The 26,672-nt window shown below is 33.1% G+C and overlaps 1 protein-coding gene across 1 annotated transcript in view; it reads right to left on the bottom strand.

Annotated features, from left to right (window-relative positions):
• Positions 1-26,672, bottom strand: part of PITPNM3 (PITPNM family member 3) — a 1,300,985-nt gene that overhangs the window by 457,559 nt on the left and 816,754 nt on the right. Inside the window, exon 10 of the mRNA XM_044054869.1 lies at positions 17,134-17,306. Coding sequence (XP_043910804.1) covers positions 17,134-17,306 — 173 coding nt within the window. The remainder of the gene's footprint in view (positions 1-17,133; positions 17,307-26,672) is intronic.

Genomic DNA, 26,672 nt, shown 5'->3' with positions numbered 1-26,672 from the left:
TTTGTGACATGGGACATCCTTGTTTAGTGCCTTTTGTTATATGTATAGATTCAGAGGTAAAAGGACCTAACTTGACATATGCTCAATTATTTGTATATATATTATTTAGGAGATGAACAAAGGATGCAGGAAATTCAAATAGCATTAGGATTTTGAATAAACAGTCCCAATTTAGGGAATCAATGTTTTTTCTATATCTAAGCCAATTATGAGTGTTTCTTTGTTTTCTTTATTAACATAATCAATAAGAGAAATTATCCTTTTAATATTGTCATGTGTGTCTCTATGATATATAAATCCAGTTTGATCATTATTTACTGTTTTGGATAGTGGCATTTTCATTCTGTTAGTTAATATTGTCATAAATATATTATAGTTATTTTTTAATAATAATAATAATAATAATAATAATAATAATAATAATAATATAGGTCTGTATGAGGTACAGAGGTTTGGGGATTTGTTTTCCTTTAGGATTGGTGTGATTAAGGAATATCACCAAGCGGGTGGTATTAAAACTTGTGACTGAATTTCTAATAGAGTTTTATGAAAGAGGGATAGTATCTTTGAAGGAAAAAGTTTATATATTTCCATAATTATGCCATTTATACCTGGAGCTTTATTATTTTTACCCTCTTTTATTGCATCTGTAATTTCTTTGTAGGATAAGGATGCTTGCAGATCCAGTTTTAATTTTTCTGTTTTTTTATATTGGAAGATTTTTCATCTAGATTTAATTGATCAATATATATAATTTCTTTTTTTAATGTTTCATATAGTGATTTCTATAGGCATCAAGAATATCACCTATATTCAAGCCATTTTTCCCTTCCTTTTCATCCTTATCATGGAAGATACTTTTAATGTTATTAGCTTTTGACTGTATTTTGATTTTTGTGGATAAATTATGTAGATATTTGGGAGAAGTGGCCAATGTATTCATTTTTAGTTTTTCTAAAGCTAAACTAGTTTTTTTGTGTTAGAATTTCATTGTATTTATTGTTTAATACTACTACTTTCTTTTGCATCTCTAAATGATTTTGATTTTTTTCAGCTTTTACTGACAAAAGTTTGGATTGTAGATCTAATAATTCAGAATCCCCTTCTCTGATTTTTTTATAGCAAGTTAGGGTTTTACCATACATGTAAGTTTTTAATGAGTCCCATATCATTATTTTATTTATCTCTGTGGTGTAATTAATATCTAAGAAGAACTGTAATTCAGATAATAACCAGAGTTTGAACTCTTTTATTTTAGTTATATATGCTAGAATTCTGGAGTTAAATATTAATGGTTTGTACACATTTTGAAGTTTTAGTATCAATGAATTGTGGTCTGAAAAGGGGCAGCGAGTGACTGAGAAATTAATGATTTTAGAGTGTAAGTCATGGGCAGCAAATATTTTGTCTATTCTAGTTTGGGTACCAAATCTGTGATCTTGATGGGAAAAAGAAATATTTATCTTTTTTAAATTTGAAAGGATCTAACAGATGAAATAATTCTACCCAAGCTTTTGATACAGCAGATGCATGCAGTGGTCTTTTATTTGTAGTTTCAGAAATATCATATAAACAGTTAAAATCTCCTCCTAATATTAAGTTGCCTTTAAAATTATTGGAAATGAAATCCAAGTGTTTTTTAGCAGTTCCTGTTCCAATGCCTGGGAACCAGTATAGATTGGCTAGGGTCCATATTCTGTTATTATATTTAACTATTACTAATGTCATAAGGCCTTCTTTATATTCGTACTTATAAATTATTTCTGGGTTAATCACATTTGTTTTCCATAAAACTGTTACCCCTTTTGTCTTTGTCTTACATGTGCTCCCAAAATGGATGTTAAGAATTACTTCTCAAGCTTCACTCTCAAGGTGAATTTATCAATTTTTTATTTTTCAAATACATTTGAATGAATTCCATTGTATTTATACATAACATCTTAAATAACTATATGCTTATTTACATTAGCCTGACTCTATAACCAATCTTAATGCATACAGTTACTTTATAAGTATGTCCAATCCATTATCAGAGGGTCTGATCAATTATTGTATAGTGTCACTAAATGATAAGACTTTTCCCCAAGGGTTGTTGATAAACGCCTTTTGGATAAATTCTTAGTTCTTTAATTTTAATTTCCAATAATGCTGTGGTCTTCAGTAGCCTGTAGAAGTATTCCAAAGCTGGTATTATGTTTGTATTCCATCTCCTTGTTATACATGTCCTTGAAATTGCAAGTATAGTTCATACCAGATACATCTTTGACCTATTCAAATGAGGACTTTTATTCACATTTAATAATACAAGGGCTTTAGTTAAATAAAATGATTAATTAAATAAAGCTTGTAGAAAGTTATTAATACCATTCCAAAATGGCTTAATTTTAACACAATCAAAGAAAATGTGGTTCCAGTCTGCACTGTGTACTTGCTCACATCTCCAACATATTCCTTTTATGGAAGAACTCAGAAGACAGATTCTGCCTGGGGTTAAGAATGCTCTGTGCAAACATTTCCAATTAAAAACTTTCCAGTATTGTATAAAGGATGTATATTTTATTGATAATAAGATATTGTTTTAATATCTTCAATTAACTGTATTGAGTGTCCTTTTGTTATATATTTCCAATATGAGGTTTTGGGTGTTATTTTATAGTTTATCAATATTTTGTAAAATTTTGAAATACTGTTTCACATGTCAAAGTCATTATATAGAATTTCATAAATGCATTTCATAAATTTAGGTGTTTCTTTAAATGAAGAATTGTTAATTATTCTACTTAAATCTTAAAAATCTGACAAAATACTCTGCAAAGTTAGCCCATCTTGTTGTGGAATTTTGTATGTTGTTTTTATTACTAACATATCTAAAACTTTTAGTTCTTTGATACATTGGAGCTAACAAACAAATCCTTTCTGTTCCCAGGAATTAATAATTTCTCTATATATTTTATGTGGAAAGTTCTTTGTGACTATAAATGGTGTTAAAAGATCAAGCCAGATTTTTAAATCTATATTTGCATTAATAATTTACCTAAATGAGTCAATTTAGCAATTAATCATACGAGTTTTAGTGGGTTTAGTTATGTTATATTGCATGCTAATATATAATACGTGCCATGGCAAATTGTTTTTATCTATTTGAATTTTTTTTGTAAATCAAATTCATTTATTGATATTAAATTTAGTAATTCTTTCCAGTTTGCAGATTAATTTGGACTTATCCAATCTGAGATTGCTTTTATATGTTTCTATATCAGGAAAGTTTAATCCTCTCCATTTCCATGGTCTGATATGATGTATTAAAGCTATTCTGTTTCTTTTGGGAAACCATAAAAATTTTATTAGGCATGAATGTATTTCTTTAAGTATATTCCCTTCTGGTAACAGTTGTATTGGCAATGGTATATATAAGATCATGGGCAGTAAAACCATTTTTATTAACTGTAGTCTATCTTCAAATGTTAATAATATTTTGTTCCATTTTTCCACAGAGATTTTAATTGTATTGATGATATTACTGCAGTTTTTGAGACTAATTCATTATTATCTTTGCAAAACTCAATTGCTAGATATTTTAAGGTAGATTCTTGTTTCCCTATGATGTGATCCCCCTTAGTCTGCTGTTCTTTTTTTATTTAAAAATAAAAAAATTGATTTTGATTTATTGAAATGGAGTCCTGAAGTCATGTGAAATTTGTCAATTAATATATCTAATTCTTCTAATGTCTCTTTTGTATTAGATAATGTTAGTAATATGTCATCAGCAAATAGCATTACTTTGGAATTGTATTGTTCATAAACATCTATTCCTTTGATTTTTATATTGTTACGAATTTAATCTGCCAATAATTCAATAGCCAGAGCAAATAGAATTGGTGACAGGGGACATCCTTGTTTAGTGCCTTTTGTTATATGTATAGATTCAGAGGTAAAAGGACCTAACTTGACATATGCTCAATTATTTGTATATATATTATTTAGGAGATGAACAAAGGATGCAGGAAATTCAAATAGCATTAGGATTTTGAATAAACAGTCCCAATTTAGGGAATCAATGTTTTTTCTATATCTAAGCCAATTATGAGTGTTTCTTTGTTTTCTTTATTAACATAATCGATAAGAGAAATTATCCTTTTAATATTGTCATGTGTGTCTCTATGATATATAAATCCAGTTTGATCATTATTTACTGTTTTGGATAGTGGCATTTTCATTCTGTTAGTTAATATTGTCATAAATATATTATAGTTATTTTTTAATAATAATAATAATAATAATAATAATAATAATAATAATATAGGTCTGTATGAGGTACAGAGGTTTGGGGATTTGTTTTCCTTTAGGATTGGTGTGATTAAGGAATATCACCAAGCGGGTGGTATTAAAACTTGTGACTGAATTTCTAATAGAGTTTTATGAAAGAGGGATAGTATCTTTGAAGGAAAAAGTTTATATATTTCCATAATTATGCCATTTATACCTGGAGCTTTATTATTTTTACCCTCTTTTATTGCATCTGTAATTTCTTTGTAGGATAAGGATGCTTGCAGATCCAGTTTTAATTTTTCTGTTTTTTTATATTGGAAGATTTTTCATCTAGATTTAATTGATCAATATATATAATTTCTTTTTTTAATGTTTCATATAGTGATTTCTATAGGCATCAAGAATATCACCTATATTCAAGACATTTTTCCCTTCCTTTTCATCCTTATCATGGAAGATACTTTTAATGTTATTAGCTTTTGACTGTATTTTGATTTTGTGGATAAATTATGTAGATATTTGGGAGAAGTGGCCAATGTATTCATTTTAGTTTTCTAAAGCTAAACTAGTTTTTTTGTGTTAGAATTTCATTGTATTTATTGTTTAATACTACTACTTTCTTTTGCATCTCTAAATGATTTTGATTTTTTTCAGCTTTTACTGACAAAAGTTTGGATTGTAGATCTAATAATTCAGAATCCCTATCTCTGATTTTTTATAGCAAGTTAGGGTTTTACCATACATGTAAGTTTTTAATGAGTCCCATATCATTATTTTATTTATCTCTGTGGTGTAATTAATATCTAAGAAGAACTGTAATTCAGATAATAACCAGAGTTTGAACTCTTTTATTTTAGTTATATATGCTAGAATTCTGGAGTTAAATATTAATGGTTTGTACACATTTTGAAGTTTTAGTATCAATGAATTGTGGTCTGAAAAGGGGCAGCGAGTGACTGAGAAATTAATGATTTTAGAGTGTAAGTCATGGGCAGCAAATATTTTGTCTATTCTAGTTTGGGTACCAAATCTGTGATCTTGATGGGAAAACAAGAAATATTTATCTTTTTTAAATTTGAAAGGATCTAACAGATGAAATAATTCTACCCAAGCTTTTGATACAGCAGATGCATGCAGTGGTCTTTTATTTGTAGTTTCAGAAATATCATATAAACAGTTAAAATCTCCTCCTAATATTAAGTTGCCTTTAAAATTATTGGAAATGAAATCCAAGTGTTTTTTAGCAGTTCCTGTTCCAATGCCTGGGAACCAGTATAGATTGGCTAGGGTCCATATTCTGTTATTATATTTAACTATTACTAATGTCATAAGGCCTTCTTTATATTCGTACTTATAAATTATTTCTGGGTTAATCACATTTGTTTTCCATAAAACTGTTACCCCTTTTGTCTTTGTCTTACATGTGCTCACAAAATGGATGTTAAGAATTACTTCTCAAGCTTCACTCTCAAGGTGAATTTATCAATTTTTTATTTTTCAAATACATTTGAATGAATTCCATTGTATTTATACATAACATCTTAAATAACTATGTACGCTATTTACATTAGCCTGACTCTATAACCGATCTTAATGCATACAGTTACTTTATAAGTATGTCCAATCCATTATCAGAGGGTCTGATCAATTATTGTATAGTGTCACTAAATGATAAGACTTTTCCCAAGGGTTGTTGATAAGCCTTTGGATAAATTCTTAGTTCTTTAATTTTAATTTCCAATAATGCTGTGGTCTTCAGTAGCCTGTAGAAGTATTCCAAAGCTGGTATTATGTTTGTATTCCATCTCCTTGTTATACATGTCCTTGAAATTGCAAGTATAGTTCATACCAGATACATCTTTGACCTATTCAAATGAGGACTTTTATTCACATTTAATAATACAAGGGCTTTAGTTAAATAAAATGATTAATTAAATAAAGCTTGTAGAAAGTTATTAATACCATTCCAAAATGGCTTAATTTTAACACAATCAAAGAAAATGTGGTTCCAGTCTGCACTGTGTACTTGCTCACATCTCCAACATATTCCTTTTATGGAAGAACTCAGAAGACAGATTCTGCCTGGGGTTAAGAATGCTCTGTGCAAACATTTCCAATTAAAAACTTTCCAGTATTGTATAAAGGATGTATATTTTATTGATAATAAGATATTGTTTTAATATCTTCAATTAACTGTATTGAGTGTCCTTTTGTTATATATTTCCAATATGAGGTTTTGGGTGTTATTTTATAGTTTATCAATATTTTGTAAAATTTTGAAATACTGTTTCACATGTCAAAGTCATTATATAGAATTTCATAAATGCATTTCATAAATTTAGGTGTTTCTTTAAATGAAGAATTGTTAATTATTCTACTTAAATCTTAAAAATCTGACAAAATACTCTGTAAAGTTAGCCCGTCTTGTTGTGGAATTTTGTATGTTGTTTTTATTACTAACATATCTAAAACTTTTAGTTCTTTGATACATTGGAGCTAACAAACAAATCCTTTCTGTTCCCAGGAATTAATAATTTCTCTATATATTTTATGTGGAAAGTTCTTTGTGACTATAAATGGTGTTAAAAGATCAAGCCAGATTTTTAAATCTATATTTGCATTAATAATTTACCTAAATGAGTCAATTTAGCAATTAATCATACGAGTTTTAGTGGGTTTAGTTATGTTATATTGCATGCTAATATATAATACGTGCCATGGCAAATTGTTTTTATCTATTTGAATTTTTTTTGTAAATCAAATTCATTTATTGATATTAAATTTAGTAATTCTTTCCAGTTTGCAGATTAATTTGGACTTATCCAATCTGAGATTGCTTTTATATGTTTCTATATCAGGAAAGTTTAATCCTCCCCATTTCCATGGTCTGATATGATGTATTAAAGCTATTCTGTTTCTTTTGGGAAACCATAAAAATTTTATTAGGCATGAATGTATTTCTTTAAGTATATTCCCTTCTGGTAACAGTTGTATTGGCAATGCTATATATAAGATCGTGGGCAGTAAAACCATTTTTATTAACTGTAGTCTATCTTCAAATGTTAATAATATTTTGTTCCATTTTTCCACAGAGATTTTAATTGTATTGATGATATTACTGCAGTTTTTGGGACTAATTCATTATTATCTTTGCAAAACTCAATTGCTATATATTTTAAGGTAGATTCTTGTTTCCCTATGATGTGATCCCCCTTAGTCTGCAGTTCTTTTTTTATTTAAAAATAAAAAAAATTGATTTTGATTTATTGAAATGGAGTCCTGAAGTCATGTGAAATTTGTCAATTAATATATCTAATTCTTCTAATGTCTCTTTTGTATTAGATAATGTTAGTAATATGTCATCAGCAAATAGCATTACTTTGGAATTGTATTGTTCATAAACATCTATTCCTTTGATTTTTATATTGTTACGAATTTAATCTGCCAATAATTCAATAGCCAGAGCAAATAGAATTGGTGACAGGGGACATCCTTGTTTAGTGCCTTTTGTTATATGTATAGATTCAGAGGTAAAAGGACCTAACTTGACATATGCTCAATTATTTGTATATATATTATTTAGGAGATGAACAAAGGATGCAGGAAATTCAAATAGCATTAGGATTTTGAATAAACAGTCCCAATTTAGGGAATCAATGTTTTTTTCTATATCTAAGCCAATTATGAGTGTTTCTTTGTTTTCTTTATTAACATAATCGATAAGAGAAATTATCCTTTTAATATTGTCATGTGTGTCTCTATGATATATAAATCCAGTTTGATCATTATTTACTGTTTTGGATAGTGGCATTTTCATTCTGTTAGTTAATATTGTCATAAATATATTATAGTTATTTTTTAATAATAATAATAATAATAATAATAATATAGGTCTGTATGAGGTACAGAGGTTTGGGGATTTGTTTTCCTTTAGGATTGGTGTGATTAAGGAATATCACCAAGCGGGTGGTATTAAAACTTGTGACTGAATTTCTAATAGAGTTTTATGAAAGAGGGATAGTATCTTTGAAGGAAAAAGTTTATATATTTCCATAATTATGCCATTTATACCTGGAGCTTTATTATTTTTACCCTCTTTTATTGCATCTGTAATTTCTTTGTAGGATAAGGATGCTTGCAGATCTAGTTTTAATTTTTCTGTTTTTTTATATTGGAAGATTTTTCATCTAGATTTAATTGATCAATATATATAATTTCTTTTTTTAATGTTTCATACAGTGATTTCTATAGGCATCAAGAATATCACCTATATTCAAGCCATTTTTCCCTTCCTTTTCATCCTTATCACGGAAGATACTTTTAATGTTATTAGCTTTTGACTGTATTTTGATTTTTGTGGATAAATTATGTAGATATTTGGGAGAAGTGGCCAATGTATTCATTTTTAGTTTTTCTAAAGCTAAACTATTTTTTTTGTGTTAGAATTTCGTTGTATTTATTGTTTAATACTACTACTTTCTTTTGCATCTCTAAATGATTTTGATTTTTTTCAGCTTTTACTGACAAAAGTTTGGATTGTAGATCTAATAATTCAGAATCCCCTTCTCTGATTTTTTTATAGCAAGTTAGGGTTTTACCATACATAAGTTTTTAATGAGTCCCATATCATTATTTTATTTATCTCTGTGGTGTAATTAATATCTAAGAAGAACTGTAATTCAGATAATAACCAGAGTTTGAACTCTTTTATTTTAGTTATATATGCTAGAATTCTGGAGTTAAATATTAATGGTTTGTACACATTTTGAAGTTTTAGTATCAATGAATTGTGGTCTGAAAAGGGGCAGCGAGTGACTGAGAAATTAATGATTTTAGAGTGTAAGTCATGGGCAGCAAATATTTTGTCTATTCTAGTTTGGGTACCAAATCTGTGATCTTGATGGGAAAACAAGAAATATTTATCTTTTTTAAATTTGAAAGGATCTAACAGATGAAATAATTCTACCCAAGCTTTTGATACAGCAGATGCATGCAGTGGTCTTTTATTTGTAGTTTCAGAAATATCATATAAACAGTTAAAATCTCCTCCTAATATTAAGTTGCCTTTAAAATTATTGGAAATGAAATCCAAGTGTTTTTTAGCAGTTCCTGTTCCAATGCCTGGGAACCAGTATAGATTGGCTAGGGTCCATATTCTGTTATTATATTTAACTATTACTAATGTCATAAGGCCTTCTTTATATTCGTACTTATAAATTATTTCTGGGTTAATCACATTTGTTTTCCATAAAACTGTTACCCCTTTTGTCTTTGTCTTATAAGTGGAGTGAGCCAATATCATATATTCCCTAGGATTCCATATGTAATTGTCATTTGTTGTGAAATGAGTTTCTTGAAGGAAGACAATGTGTGCTTTGTTCAGTCTTAAATATTTCAGTAGATTTGATCTCTTGCTAGGATTGTTTAAGCCATTGGCATTTAAAGATAATAAAGTTAAATCCATCTTAGGTTATTTAGACTATGTATTTTTTGTTTTATTGTGACTATTAAATGTTTTCCTCTGATAACTATAAAGTATATGTTTGAGCTTTTAAAGGAAATGATCAGTTTTATACTTTGAGTGTTTACCAATAAAGTAATGTATTGGTGAAGGCAAAGTAAAAATGTTTTTGTGAAATAACAAATTTAAATTAATAACTGTTAACAAAACTAAGATCCACACTAGCCATGGAATGAAAGTCATCCCTAAACCGATGGATACACCTAACTCCATCAGATTATCACACATACCTTGACAATCCAGAACATCTGAGCTCCATAAATTGAATTATCATATGGAGAATATTTGTAATAGGAATAAGCAACATTTGTATTATTTTGAACAGATATAGTACTATTGTAGATTAGACAGAATTCTAATATAATATAAATGTCTACTTATTGTATAAGCAATTAATATTTACATGAAAAATAGATGGCAAGCAATTCAATCATAGTAAAGTAGGATGTATCATATATAAAACCTCAGTAAAAGATTATAGCACACAGTTATTTAACATATTCACCCTTACTGATGAAGTCTTTCAAAACATATTACTTAATATACATAGATGGTAATATTTATACCTAATGTTTATAATACAATGTATTTTACTGGATATATCAAAAATTATATTTCATTGTTTGCCAGCATTTAAGTAATCACTTTGTTTGTTGCTAACTTACTTAAAGCATCAGGTTTGTTTTATGTGAACATTGATAAAAGTTAGTGCATTTTAATTATCAGTGCATCCCTCTTCCCCCCATTTCCTACACATAAGGATTTTCATATATGTCATTTCTTATTATAACATGAGGGAATTATAGGTTAAAAACACATTCACTTATTGTGATTAATGATTACAAGTTCCTTTTCCATATTCATAAATTGCCATTTTATGGCATATACTGAAAGTTTTTAGATGTAAATGGCAACGTTCTATTTCATATAATCAGGAAATATTAAACTGAGTGATTATTGTCAATTTAATACTATTTGTTCAGATTGTGATTGTTACATTCCATGACATTCCTAATTCAGGCTTCTGTTGTTTCCCTTGAGCAACTTTTTAAGTTTGATATCATGCATAAAACATTAGTTTCCTTGGTAACCACTTAAGTATTATATATGGTCAAGATGGGTTACAAAAACTACAATTCAAGTTAAAGCAATTACATGACTTATTATGCATATTTACTTATATAAGAAAATCATCATGCTTCCCATTGATGTTCAATTTAGTGTATGTCATTTATGACAAGTTAAAACAGTAATGTTGTTATACACAAGCCCATGTTATTAAATCCTGTGTTTAATATCTAAATTCAGCAGACTGCTTCATCTTATATGACGATTATACATTTTATGTCTAGATTTACTTAAGTCATACATTACATAACTATTGTATTTTTTTTTGCCTGTTGCTTAGTTGAGAGACCAAAAGCTGTAATGCTTATTCTTATTATTAGCTCCTTCCAAGCATGTTTATTCAGTCCATAGACTTTAAATTATGAGACCCTTCTAGTTTCTTATTTGTTATAAGTTTATTTCCATCCTCACATATACATATATCAGTACTTCAAGCAAGGGCAATAATGCCCATGCAGTCTTGCCAGAATAGCATTCACTAGTTCATGTGGTGTGTTTCCAGGCTGTTCTTAAAATATCCAAACCAATATTTGTCCTGTTCCATTTTAGCAGCCTGTTCCATGCAGTGGCCACTCTGCCAGTGAACTACTCAACACACCTTCCATTCCCACAGATATTTCCATTAAGGAAATATGATGACTCTATAGCACTTCCCAGCAACCCCAAACACCCCTAGAATCAGCTATCTCCATATGCCCAACACGTCCGAGCAAGCTCACCTCCCAGATCACTGCAAAGGCTACTGCACAAGACCAAGTGCTCTTAGTCTTTCACAATAACTCAGACTTCCACTCTTATGTAAGTCCTGAATGTGTTTGGACCAAAATACATTTTAAATATAAATTGCGCTTATTATTATTTTTTTTATCAAGAATCAACTTAATCAGCTAAACTAAGTGTTTGGAGACCATCAATATGTGTACATGTGGTTTAAAACAGGCCCTTTATTTTATATATATATATATATATATATATATATATATATATATATATATATATATATACATATATATATTTTTTTTTTAAAACCAAAATCTTCATTGCCAAGAATCATCTCAGAGGTTCCTCAGAGCTATTAAGCATTATTGTCACTCTGTCTCCATTACCATAGCAACTTGGGAGCATCTGTTTCCTGTTAGTGTGTCTGTGTACTGCATACCAGAGGCTTGCAATGCACCTGAAGCAAATTTTCACTTCACTGCAACTTCAGGTCTAAATTCCCTCCCTTTTAGTGAGGCAGCAGCCAGGAATTGAACAGAGAACAGATTAAAAAAAAAAAAAAAAAAAAAAAAAAAACTTCCCAACAAGCTGCCACAACAAGAGACAACACATTCTTCCAGCCTTCCCACTTCTCACTCAGCAGATGTATAAACAAACTATTCTCTGCCAAAATATGCCAAATCACAGTTTTATCCAGTCCCTTCCCCTAGATCCAGGCTAAAACACCAAATGTCTCTTCCTAATACATAAGCATCAGTAAACCCTGATCACAAACCACAACCCAGAGCTTCCAGGAGACAAAAACAGCAACATACAACAGCTGTCAGACACAGCTGCATCCAAACACAGCATATCAGGCTTAATCAAACAGCTCTTGAAGCTATGATACCTGCCATAATTGATATTAATTATGTTTAGACAGAATAATAATGACATTTGTACTAGTTGCCAGACGCGGCTGCATCCACGCACACCATATCAGGATTGATCAAACAGCACTTGAAGCTATGACACCTGACATAATTGATATTAACTATGTTTAGACAGAATAATAATGACATTTGTATTAACTGCCAGACATAGCTGCATCCACACACACCATATCGGGATTGATCAAACAGCATACGTAGCTGTGATACCTGCCATAACTGACATTAACTATATTTAGACAGAATAATGATGACATTTGTACTAAGAGCTTGCTACTATTATTTAACCAGGATATACATGACATTTCTAAATCATACTTTAACTGAAGAGGGAATTAGTCTCCATGATCATATTATTTTTTCAAAACACTTTACTGTTACTGCAATTACATATGATGTTAATTTGTTACATTTGAGTGTGAACTCTGATGAATGGTACCTTGTTGAATTAGTTAATTAATTACTTAAATTATTATAAGTAAAATCAATGAAAAATGAACAAGATAAGCATTCATTGAATTCAAGTAGGGGAATAGAAACTTCTATGTTTGTATTATATGCTGCTTTGTTTGGCTTATATATAATGTAAATAATAACCCATCTTGACCTACCTTTGTTTGTGAAGAATTATTGGACTCTTTGAACATTTTGAATAAATCATTACTGTTTCTCAGTTGTTAAGGAAACCCTCCTTTAAAAAAAAAAACAGATGACAAGTGAAGTACCATATCAGTTGATACTTTGAGAGATGTAGTTGTAAGAGTTATGTTTTTGGGACAACTATCTTGGAATCAGTTTTTTGTTTCTTCTTTCTAGCATCAGTCCAAAGGTTTGTTTCTTTTATTCTTTTAAGAGTAGGGGCCATCCATTCTATTTCTTCTGGGACAGACACTATGTTGTTGTTCTTGATGAATATAGTAGCTTCTAAGTCATTAAAAGTCTCATGTCATTGGCAAAAAAATATTATCTTGGCTGGAAAGGCCAGCTGTGCTTTAATGTTTTGTTTCAACAGTTTTATCACTGGCCAGACTTTTTTCCTTTGTTCTAGTATTCTGGAAGAATAATCATTGTCAAACCTTACCAGGCCTTGATTGTATTTTAAGGGTGATTTTCTCCAAGCAGATTTGAATATTAGTTCCTTATACAGAAATGAAAGAAATGTTATAACTATGGATCTAGGTGGAGTATTTATTGACTTAGAAGCAGGTTTCCTCAGTGCTCTATGTGCCCTTTCAATTCCAAATGAAAGTCTCTCACGTCTAAAAATTCAAGAATGCAGGTTAAAAATGAAATAATTTCTTCTCCTTCAGTGTTTTCAGGCAGATCAAAAGATCCTTATGTTGTTTCTCCTTTCCCTGTTTTCTAAGTCATCTATTTTGTTAAGCAGCCATATATTCTGTATAAGCAGAAATTATTTTTGGAATTCTTCCTCTTTGAGTCTCCTTTCAATGTTATTTAGAGAAGTCTCTATATTTGCTATTTTTGTATGGTGTTGCTGTAATAGTTCCTTAAGAGTATCAGTCTGTTTTTGAGAATTTAATTTCAGGTTTTCTAAGTCATTTATAAAGCCATCCATCTTCAAAGGTAGTTCCTGTAAGGTAGATGCCATCAATTGCAGTTATTTTTCAAAGCAGCATCTGGATGAGAATTCCTTGAGTTGCTCATTTTCAGTGACTCAATATATCTCCAAGTTACTTGACAGGAAAATGTTTGTATATCTCCACCAAAATTGAGAGAAATCCCAATCCCTCAGATCCACACGCTCCAGGGATCTAAACCTTGTCATCACAATAAACAAAACATGCTGGAGGGATAGGTTCCTGACTCAGAGACTCCCCAGACTCTAGAAAAGACTGCCCATACATGTCAAGTAGAGCGCCTCTTTGGCCCTCTTCGAAAGGAACCTTAACGATTGGATGGGAGAAAGGAAATTCACCCCGGGGATCATGTCAGTTGCCCTGCTAGACAGGGGTCCAAGGAAGTAAACAGTGTGGGAAGAAATAGCCAGGGAATTGTTATGGCTAGGCTTGTATAAAAAGGAACCTTAACGATTGGATGGGAGAAACGAAATTCACCCCGGGGATCATGTCAGTTGCCCTGCTAGACAGGTGTCCAAGGAAGTAAATAGTGTGGTAAGAAATAGCCAGGGAATTGTTATGGCTAGGCTTGTATAGGCCCTAGGGCTGATAGCCTAGTACCAATCTATGAACCTATGAACCTATGATATTTATGTAGTTAAGTAGTTTATCTATAGATTTCTGACATTTTAAACTTGAAAATAATAAACATTTCCTATATTACTATACTAGTTTATGGAGCTCTCAAAATTTACTGCTCTCAGTTGGCCATCTAGGCTCCGCCCCACTCTTAAGGTGAATTTCTTGACATCTTGTCCTCAAACATATAACAGCTTGGCTATAGTCGAGTCACTCAACCAGAGACCATTATATATCAAAAATGATAAACAAGAAGATATAAACTGGATCTCATGGTTGGGTTAACTCATAAATAGCCTAGCTATTTCTTTATGGTTTATTCCTGCATATGATAGCTATTCAGATGTAGGGCAAAATGCATTTTCTACCCAGACCAATGACTCTATAAGCATTGTAAGAAAGGATGCAAAGATCATTTACTTCTATGATAAAACAGCATAATAAACATAGAGATGTTATGAACAATTCATATACAAGCCAATATACTACTATATTAACATACATGTTGAAAATCAAACAAATTTTAATATTCTGACTCCAAGGGGTTGACTTGAATCCTTTTTATTTATGGATAGGTGCTATTTAAATAGAAGGATATTAAGAAGCTTAACAGCTGGGGAGTGTATTGAATCAATGCTTTCATGTTGGTTGTTCTTGTCTGTTTGTTAGAAAGCTATTTTAAATTCATTTTCATCAGTGACCTTTCTCTTTCCTATTAATGAGAAATGCTGTAGCACCTAAATGTTCCCACCTACAACACCATAAAATGCCTTCTTATAGATGGTAGTCTGTTAGGATGACTCAAAACATACCATTGCAATTCTTCTGTCAGATCACAGTTCTGAACCTGTTTAAATGTGACAAAGATATAGGGGGAGTGACAGGGTGATTAAAATATGAGTTACATTTGTATAGTCCTAAGGTGAAATCCTTCTGGAATTGGAGAGGTAAGACTGGCTTCAGTCCTCTTTCAGGGAAAATGTGGGAGAGCTTCCTGGTTACATGACTCAGTGAGAGTAATAGGAGGAAATGGAAGTGTAAAGGATTGGTTACAAGAAGCAGCTGATTAACAGCTTGGAGCCTTACTCCTCTGTACTTACAAAGGAATGGCACTAGAACCACATTACAAATAATGGGAGGAAAATCACAGATTACTGTTTTTTTACTGCTTTGTTCACCTCATATACCTATATTCCCCTGAGGTATATTTGTTTGAGCAGCTATAGATATTTTGAACATAACAGAATGTTTTACCACAAATGGATTGCATGAGCTGGCAGTGCACTTTTAGTGGGTTTTTTTTTCTATTTCCTCTACTATATTGTGACAGGGGAGTTGATATATATATGTCTGGGGAGTGAGTGTGTGAGTGTGAGTGAGTGAGTGTGTGTGTGTGTGTGTGTGTGTGTGTGTGTGTGTGTGTGTGTGTGTGTGTGTGTGTGTGTGTGTGTGTGAGAGAGTGTGAGTGTGTGTGTGAGAGAGTGTGAGTGTGTGTATTGGGTGGGCAAGTCTTCCACATTGGTTTGCAGGGTGAGTTGCTTTCCTTACAAAAAAGATACTGTTTGTGTGCTATTTTATATTTTTGAGTTTTGCTTTTCAGGGTTCAAAATTCAGAAAAGCATAACTCTTAGTTGTGTAACTTGATTAAATGTACAGAAGCTGGTAAAACATACCAATGGCCCCATCACCATTAGCCCTTCAGCTTCCCAGTGCTTGAAAGTAGTACATGCATCTACTTCTTACTCTATTTGCCATTTTCAACTTACATGTAGAACCCTAGTTTTTTACATGTTAAAGACATGAAATTTATTTCATGAAAATGCAAAATGATTCTGATCCAAGCAGCTGACCCATATAATGTGTTTGTAGCAGTGGTAGTGCTATTACAGAGGAAAAAAGTTAAGGAAGTTCTGCAGTGCAGTTAGAGAGCGAGGTATATGTAACCACAGGTAACTATTTTAACAAGGTGACTATCTGCAGCATTACAAGGCCCTGAAATACTTTCCTGGCAATCCTGTAGTTTTCTTAGCCATGGCAGTATAATTTATACTTACTGACACCCTGTGTAGCAGAACCTGAACTTTGCTAATGCAACACAGAGAAATTCAAGCCTGTAAAACAAATAATGTTTCAACCTGACATTTGCCCTATTTCCTAATAAATGAATACTCTCTAATCACTTACACTGGCCACTTCGATTCATTACTCAATCTATTAATAATTTAACATTTTTGGTTGGCTATGTTTTATACTGCTGAAATGTCAAACTAGGACTTATGTCAAAATAAAAAGTCAAAATTATAATTTTCATTAACTTAAAGATTGTTTCACTTCATTCCAATATACTTACCTTCCATTGTAGGTAACACTGTTCTCCTCATTGCAAGAACAAGGCCAAGTGGTGAGCCGAAGAGGAAGAAATCTGATACTTCAAACTCAAATCGTCCCGGATTTCCATCTGACAGACTAGAACTACTTGCTGGTTGAAAATCTGAGTCATCTTTCAACACACTCGAGTGGATACTAGATTAAAAAAGTAATTCTTTATTACACAGTGCAATTGATAGGTCTTAACCACTTTACCTGACAGGACATCAATAAAAATAAGTATGTCTGTTTTAGATCAAGAATTATTTTAAAAAAGCCATTATACTTGGGCAGCTGAAATATGAACTCAATAAACTTGCTTTTTCTTTCAGCACAGTAGTTATAACTGTCACCATTGTGGTCATGTTAGCATATGTCATCTCTTACAAATGCCACCATGTTCTAGTGTTGACATGAACAGTACTGTAGCACCTGCAAGAAACATAGAGGGCTTTAGCATTCTGTGCTATTTAATCCCTCTAAGAACGCTTGCTTTCCTGTTCCTAGTTTTGTTTGTTGGTTATTATTTCCAACTGTTTCTCATGTAAGGAAATGAGCTATTAGAGTTCTAGGTTTTCTGTTTATTTGCTGAGTTATATTTGAAGTTTATTTTGTGCAGCACTAGTTTCAACTTGAACAGTGCTGTTACATAGGCAGAGTAATACATATCTACAGACTACAGTAAGCAAACCTTGTTTTTTTTATAATTCTCTATACTGTGCATTTAAACACCTGCTGTACTCCTCTGTCATCTCTTATCCCACACTGGCATTTTTTTCATAGCCATGACTGTTGATTGCCACTGCCAGAAAATGACATCATTTTTGGGGCATTTTATATATGCAATTTTATGTTTCATACATTTACTGTAATTATCAAAGCAAATATATGGGAAATAATAATATGGGAAATAGAAAATTCACCCGGGGGATCACTCCAGTGGCTCTACTCGACAGAGGCACTGGGAACTAAGGTAGCATGACACTATGCCAGTGTAATCCTATGGGCTAGGCTTGTAAAGGCTCCAGGGCCATTAGCCTAGTACACACCTATGTACCTATGAAATGGCAGCTGCCTCTTCTGTTAAGGCAGGTACTGAAGTGCCCAAAAAATGATGCTTCTAACTTGCAGATCAAAGAAGGACTATCAGTAATGGATATAATCTTCTGAAGAAATGCTACACTGCATACAGCAACTCAGAATATCTAGGCAATTACACAAGTATATTCCTCTGTTATTTTCCGTTCAGAAATTTAGGCATATCAATATTTCCAGCCATGGGGTTTACAGGAAGTAATATTTGCCTGTACAACTTCTAACGAGGAGAAGTCATTAATTTCATTACAACCAAGTTGTTTAATTACATAAATTTAAAAAGTATATACCTGTTTATAAAAAGGCAACTCTGTGGTGGACAGTGCAGTTAGTAATCCACATTAGTCCTACTGTTCAACATTAATGAATATCTACATTTTAATCATGACATATGGAGAAACATTCTATACATTCCAGCAATGCATTTATCAAATATGTATAACAATGACTGCATACAAAGAGAACAGAAAGGTAAACTGTAAACTTTTAATGAGTAACATTAAAACAGCAAGTACCATGATTTTTTACTTTATAATTTGCTAAGTAAGGAAGCCCATTGAACAGAAGCATCCATTTTCAGGGTTCAGTTAAGAAGCCTTACCTGTTTAAGTAACTTTGCTCTGAAGCACACATCAGGTTAATTGAGGCTGAGGGAATCAAACCATGGCTGACAAGAAGAGGTTCATAGCCTTGTGCAAATTGCCTGCCTAATCAGCAATGAATTTTAGTACCACAGGTAATAATTGCATGTGATAACCAGTGATTTCCTAATTTAAACGTGACTTTCTTGTAACTTGGGTCTGTGTTGTACAGATCTAATGTTTCATATATGAAAGCTCTGTCTTTAAATTGAGCTAGAAGGGATTTGAGACAGCACAATGGTGCAATGGGTAGCACTGCCACTTTGCAGCTAGAGGTTCTTTGGTTCAATTCTCAATCAGGGTGCCTTCTGTGTGGAGTCATTGTGACCTCTCTGTGTTCATATGGGTTTTATCCTGGTCCACCACTTTCCTTCCACATTCCAAATGCATGCTGTAAGGTGGGCTGAGGACTCTAAATTGTTTATAGATGTGACTGCATACATGTAAGATACAGAGTAAAGACCTGGGAACGTACTTCTATTTCCAACTTTGCCTTGAAAAATCTGTTGGTAGTGGTGGGTATCTTCAGGGTCACTCAGAGAGTCAGATATGACTCCTAAGAGAGTGAGTGAGAAAGTATTTTATTCTGTCACTGTATGGTGTCCTATGCCTATATTATCATCTTTTGTAGAATGACACATTTAACTGACCAGATTTGAATTTTGTTGACAGATTAATGCTTGAACTCTCAGCAGTCTGGTGCAAATTCATTCCAAACAGAAAAAAAAAAAAAAAACAACAGCTCACAAAGCTTTGCTCAGTATTTACATACTATTTACAATATATGTAGTATCGCAGAACAAAATGTAAAGGTCATGTAGGTAACATTATCATTGAGTCCCAATACAGACTTTCCAGCACCATATTGCTAAACATAACATCACAGCTTTAGGCCCTGTCAGACCGACTTTCCAGCACCATATTGCTAAACATAACATCACAGCTTTAGGCCCTGTCAGACCGTCTTCAGCTCCACCAATCAAAAATTGCAGCTAGGTATGCCTCATGCTACATCCACACTATGTACCTTGACTGGGCCAACAAACTCTAATTGTTCTGAATCCTTTGTCAGTACTGGCTGTGACCCACAATGAACCTTTAACTGTGGAACTGGCTTTATATTTTGCCTTTTTCAGACAACCTCCTTTTATACACTATTAAATAGGGAATTAAACTCCCATTAACTGACTAATGCAAGTAGTTGCCAGATTGTGAGAATTTTGCAAGCATGTGCTACTTCCACAGTTTAAAAGACATACTACATACTTTCTATCACATGAAATGGCACTTCTACTCCCTTCCAGCAAAAAACTATTGATTTTGGGACTGAACGGTTGAAGGATTTCAACAACCTATCAGCATTGCTATTAACTTGCCCAGTTGTGCTTTGGATTGGTTGGAGGCAATAAACCCAGAAAAACAATTCTGTGTTGCCATATTGTGGTTTGTTTAATCAATACAATGTGGCATGGTAAGCCACTAGGCTGAAGTGACTACCCAAAAGGAAATACTTCAGTGGACAGAAGACCCACTATGTCCAATTCAGAGTCAGACATTCTCTGTTTATCGATGAATATCTCTTTGCAATGTTGCTCAATTTTTGACTAAAATAATACACAGGATGTCTTTGCCTTGAATATCTTGTGAAAGCATTGACCCCAACATGACCTTGTGATGCATCCTTAAATGAATTTCCTTCATAGAATCAGGAGTCACTAATACTACTTCAAAACACAGCATTCATTTTAGGTGATTAAATGCTCTACCCTGCACAAGAGATCACTGCACTGCATAAGATCCTCAATAGGAACTTTCTTTTTTGTGATGCCTGCAAAGAGCAGGCAATAGTGGAAAATTAAGTACGGATTTTCTCTAATACCCAGATAATCGAATAAAAGCCTTCACTGCCTGTTGGTGGAGAGTAAATGGATGTTTTTTATGTTCTCTGTTTTTCCCTAATTTGATTTTAGCACTACTCTTCCTGTAAGGTACCCCAGGTATTTGGCTACTGGCATGCCCTACTTTTTCTTTTTACCACTCACCATTAAGCCTGCACGTATTATAGCTTCTAATACAACACTCACTTTAGGTAAGTAAGACTCCCTGAATCGTAACAAAGTCATCTAGATAAGCAGCTATGTATTGTGAGTGATCTACTAGATAAGCACTTGTGTATTGTGAGTGATCTACTAGATAAGCAGCTATGTATTGTGAGTGATCTACTAGATAAACAGCTGTGTATTGTGAGTGATCTACTAGATAAGCAGCTATGTATTGTGAGTGATCTACTAGATAGGCAGCAATGCATTGTGAGTGATCTACTAGATAGGCAGCTATGCATTGTGAGTGATCTACTAGATAGGCAGCTATGCATTGTGAGTGATCTACTAGATACGCAGCTATATATTGAGTGATCTACTAGATAAGCAGCTATGTACTGTGAGTGATCTACTAGATAGGCAGCTATGCATTGTGAGTGATCTACTAGATAGGCAGCTATGCATTGTGAGTGATCTACTAGATAAGCAGCTGTGTACTGTGAGTGATCTACTAGATAAGCAGCTGTGTACTGTGAGTGATCTACTAGATAAGCAGCTATGTATTGTGAGTGATCTACTAGATAAGCAGCTGTGTAGTGTAAGAGATCTTCAGTATTTTATCCATCAGTCACTGAAAATGGCTGGAGCTTCATGTAGACCAAACATCAGAATTTGTGCACTGAAACAGACTATCAGAGACTACAAAGGCTATTTTTTTAGCTGGCAAAAGGAAAAAGTAGTATTTGCTAATACAACTTTGTCAAGTTTAGTGCTGTCAAATATATGGCCTTTCCTAGGTTCTCTAACAGCTTTTCAGTTTTGGGCATGGAATGGCTATTGCACTCTGAAATACTATCAAGTTTCCTAAATAATTTGAAAATGTAATACTTCCCTCAGGCTTAGGGACTGGTACTACAGGGTTGCTCCACTGACTGTGATCCTTATATAGCTATATTGTCCCTTGTTTAATCATTTTTTGATGTTCTTTTGCTAATTGTTTCTGTGACTTTGTTACTCTGTTAGCTCTTAATCTAACCTTCACTCCATGTGCTAGTTCTGTATTATGCTCTATCAGTTTAGCTCTTCCAGGAAAAGTTGAAAACACTCTTTTATTTCTGAACAAAAATGATCTTACTTCATGCTTTTGTACCAATGACAAGAATTCCTCAAGCTAAATTTGAGCTATAGATTGTCTACTCTCTCCTGTATGAATTTCAGCCTGCATGCTAACCACAGAATGTTTTGCTGCTTTCCATGGTTTTACTATATTAATGTGATCAATTTGCTCTATTAGTTTTGTTCCTGGCTAAGTGTGTACACCAGATTTATTCTTTCAATCACCAAAAAATTATTTTTCTCCTTATCCAGAAATTTGCCCCTTTCGATTAAATTCTCTAAGTCAGGCATTTGTATAATAAACTCACTGTTGCATATCTAGAGCTTTCTGCATATGGTCCATTATTATGGGAATAAGTAAATTCAGTCCAGCCTGTAAAATAATGCCATGTTCTATTACACTTTCAAGTAATCATGTACTCTTCCGAAGTCTCTCTAGCAAAATCAGGTAGACCTATGGGATGCCTGCCTTACAAGAGTTCAAACAGGTTAAGCACAGCTGAAGCCTAATACCAACTTTACCACAAATAGCAAGTAGGAAAACAACTGGCACCAGTTTTGTCCCTGCAAAAATTAAATTTCTAAACATGGATTTCATAGTTTTACTGAATCTCTCTCCAAACCATTAGTGTGTGAACTGTATACTGACATTTTGTTTAACCTTAAAGCACTGGTGCAACTAATACAATGCTCTTTATATAAAGGGTGAGCCTCTGTCAACAAATATCTCTTTAGGGATACCCATTCTGGAGAATAACAGTATCAATTCTCTGGAAATGGCTTTACTGTTATGCTCTCATAATGGTGTAGCTACTGTAAACTTTGTAGCATACTCCTCTGTTACTGAACTACTAAATTGTAATATGGGCTGCACCGTCTTCACAGCAATGCATTGAAATGGCACCTCTAGAATAGGCATTGGAATTAATGGGCTTTTAAATCCAGGATGGGGTGCCATTTTCTGACATTCTAGACAAGAAGCACAAAAATATTCTATTTTTCATTCCACATGGCCCCCACTTATGGTGGTGGGATGATATTTTGTCCTGCATGTAATAATTTAAGGATTACCAAAAGATGACAAAGATGACCAAAAGAGTTCTGGCTTATTTGGATGTTTGCATTGTAGGCTAATGTAATAGGACAAACAATTTTAACATTAATCAACAATACAAACATCCAAAACTCTTGTGGTCATCCTTAAATAAACTATTACATCCAGGCCAAGCTACTACCCCCCCATCTCCCAACTATCAACAATATTGATTCAGTTTCAACTCAACTTCTACTTCATACAGGCAATATACTTTCTCTTAAACATCAGTACCTTTACCCACTTCTTTATATCCTGTCTCTCTACCCAAGCCAACCACATACCTTTGGCATTAGCCCTGTACTCGTACCTACCACCACCGTCAGAAAACTCCTAACTAAGCTAAAACCAACCACCTTAGCAGATGACCAGTTCTACACAGAATACCTAAAATGGCTGTAGATGCCATAGCTTTCCATGTTTCCAGTTTGACAAATATGTTCATATCTGAACAAAATGTTCCAGCCACCTGGAAAAAATCCCACATCATACCTTTACACAAAGGACTTTAGTAACTGCAGACCTATTGCTATTCTCTTTCTCTCAACTGTCAAAAATCATTTGGAATATGAAAGCATGGTCAACTTATTCATCATCATAACTAAAATAATATTCTCTCAAAAAGTAAGCACATGTTTAGACCCTATCACAGTACAACAAACGATCTCCTACACTTCACTTATGATATAATCCAGTGCAGGAACAGTGGCAAACGGGTATCCACCATGTTCCTAAAGCTTTCTAAAACATCTGACATGATATCACACCAACATTTAGTTAGTGAACTCTCTTCTGTTGGTCTCGCACTTTCATGGTTCCTTAATTACTTATCTGGAAGATAAAAGCAGTTAAATGGGAACATGAGTACTCTTCATTTTTAACAGTTACCACAGAAGTCTCACAAAACTCCATAGTAGCACCTCTCCTTTTTAACATCTTCATAAACAAGCTCCATACTGCAACTCACCTTTCGACCATAGTACAATATGCAGATGGTTCCACATTAATAAGTATGGCCCAGCATTATCACCACTCCACAAAACAACTCAAGCTTCTTTCTCTAGTCTCAAAACCTGGCTTAAAAATTCAAACTGGCTCCTTAATCACCTAAAAAATAAATGTATGAACTTCACACCCAAAAAAGTATGAAAACCAAAAACAATCATTCGTGATTACATCATCAAATAATACCAAAACTGAAATAGTAACCAGTACTAAATTAATGGGTATTGGAATAAATGACAACCTCAAATTCAAGCAACATGTATTATAAGCCGTTTTGAAAAAATTCATCAAGACTAGGATCTCTTGATAGGGCTAGACAGCACCTTACTGACACAGCAAGAAAAACTTCAACCTCAAGCTATCTACTCCCAAGCCTTGAATCATCTACTTCCAACCCACCTGTACACCTACAAAAACAACAATAATAGTGCAGTAGGAACAACTCCAATACCTTTTTTTCTCCTGTACACCTCACCCATTTAACAAATATAAGCACAGCACTTAAATCCAGGCTAGCTTCATGTTATAACAAAATTGTTAAATTTGCTAACACCACCCCATTATAGAACCCACAACTGCCATTCATTAAAGCAGTTTAAATAGCTCATACTAAACAACTGCCTAATATTTAGACAACTAGTTACTGCACACAAACTTATTCACTACCTTGAAAATGCCCAGTTCTACAAAATATTCTACTGTCTTAACCCCCCCCCCCCACACCAATACAATGGATCTCCATTGAGGTAAATCTTCCTGTCGATCACAACTAAGTCTAACATCTCAGCAGGGGACTGTCTGTATTCTTGTTACATCTCCAAAGTCTATCATTTCATCTTTCCTCATATACAAATGACTGGAAAACTCCCTAGTGTCAAAATACTGCCCTAATAGCATCTTTCTCAGTCATGGTCATGCATTTTCTTTTTAGCAGGCTCAGTATCTCAACTCAAATTCATGTTTCTCATTACTCAACTTTCATCATCTTCTATCCTTAGTTATATTAACATTCTCTTCTCTACAGTTCTCTAACATAGTTCCTCTCGCGTACAGCCTTTCTGCTTTGTGAGACTAGTCCGGTCATGCTGCTCCACTGGTAATCTTGGACCTGTGCCCTTTTACACAAATCCCATATCTATATTACCACTTCCTACACCTTACTACATCTATCATTTCTCTTAATACCCACGTCTCTTTATTATTACCAACAAATATATCCTAATTTCACATTATACAGTAAGTCAAAGTACATGACTCACTGCTAAGGTTTGTGTCTTAATAAAATACATCTAGACTATCTAGTGAAGTAAACACCTCATAGTCTTATAATGTATATAGTCAATACTATTGTTTAATACTATCATCCTGTTACAAAACACTTCAAACATTTTATCAGTGTAAACAGTACTTTTGCTGGTTCTGTTATGCAATGACTGTATCTGTGAAACTGTAAATGTATAATGTAGATGCAATTATATATATACTTTTGATGGAGCTTTACTCCTCAGGCCCTCACTGTAAATGGGCTTTGCCCAGTTACACTACCCTGGTCAAAAAAATAGTTAGCTAGCTAGACAGGTAAATAGATTCTTAATGGAGAATTTCTCCCTATCATTACTTTATAAATAATTTCAAAAACAATGGCTATCATTTAACTCAAAGTAGGGCTAAGAACTAGTCGGAACATCTTATTCCCATCTTACTCTACAGCCTTAGTTATAGACTATCTTTCCCTATTTAAAGTATTATATTCCAGTTTTGTTTTTTCAAAAGTTTGTGTGGCTTACCTTTAAGCTCACTACATGAGATTATTTATTCACTGGCTTGTCCTGAGGTATAGCATCCACTCCTAAAACACTGTAACAAGAACTTCTATGTCTTACCCTATGAAAGGTAGTTCTAGATAAGAAAATCTCCTTCCTTATCTATATTGACATATCTTACAGCAAGAAGCTTATGTTGTTCCGTTGTTCAGGATTGTTTTGAATGTCTAACCACAACCAGAATTAAACCCCCCTTTACGTCCTATATGCTCCATCCTCCTGTTTTTGTTTTTATATCTCCATAAGAGTGTCACTGCCTCACCCCACCACATGATTATTTTAGTGAATGGGAATATCAAGCTGTTGCTTTGCCTCTTTCTTATTAGGCCTTTTAGCCTGTTATAAAATATCCATAATGGTTCCATTCTTCCACATCTTCTATAGCACTTTAAAATTAGGAGAATCTTTTCCTATTATAACATCATGAGTCAAGCTACAGGATGCAAAACTTTTCCTAGAATGGTTTGGACTACATGTGTGTCAGTGCATACTCATGTTAGTTACTATGAATGCATATTTTGTCACTAGTCTTAAGCTTATATACAAGCGGACTTTGACAAGAGTAATCACTTTCAAAGTCTATCAGAGCTTGTACTTCTCTCTCTCCCAAAAATTTAGTACCCTTTACTAGCTTGGTTGTAACTCAGGGACAAAATGCTGACTCAGTAACTCTAGATGCAGCCTCATTATATTCCATACAAGCAGTTTGA

The sequence above is a fragment of the Protopterus annectens genome, chromosome 13.part0 (genome assembly GCF_019279795.1).
Source record: "Protopterus annectens isolate FY-2018-M chromosome 13.part0, PAN1.0, whole genome shotgun sequence".
NCBI classification, from domain to species: Eukaryota; Metazoa; Chordata; order Ceratodontiformes; family Protopteridae; genus Protopterus; species Protopterus annectens.
This window is presented reverse-complemented; position numbering and strand designations above follow the sequence as displayed.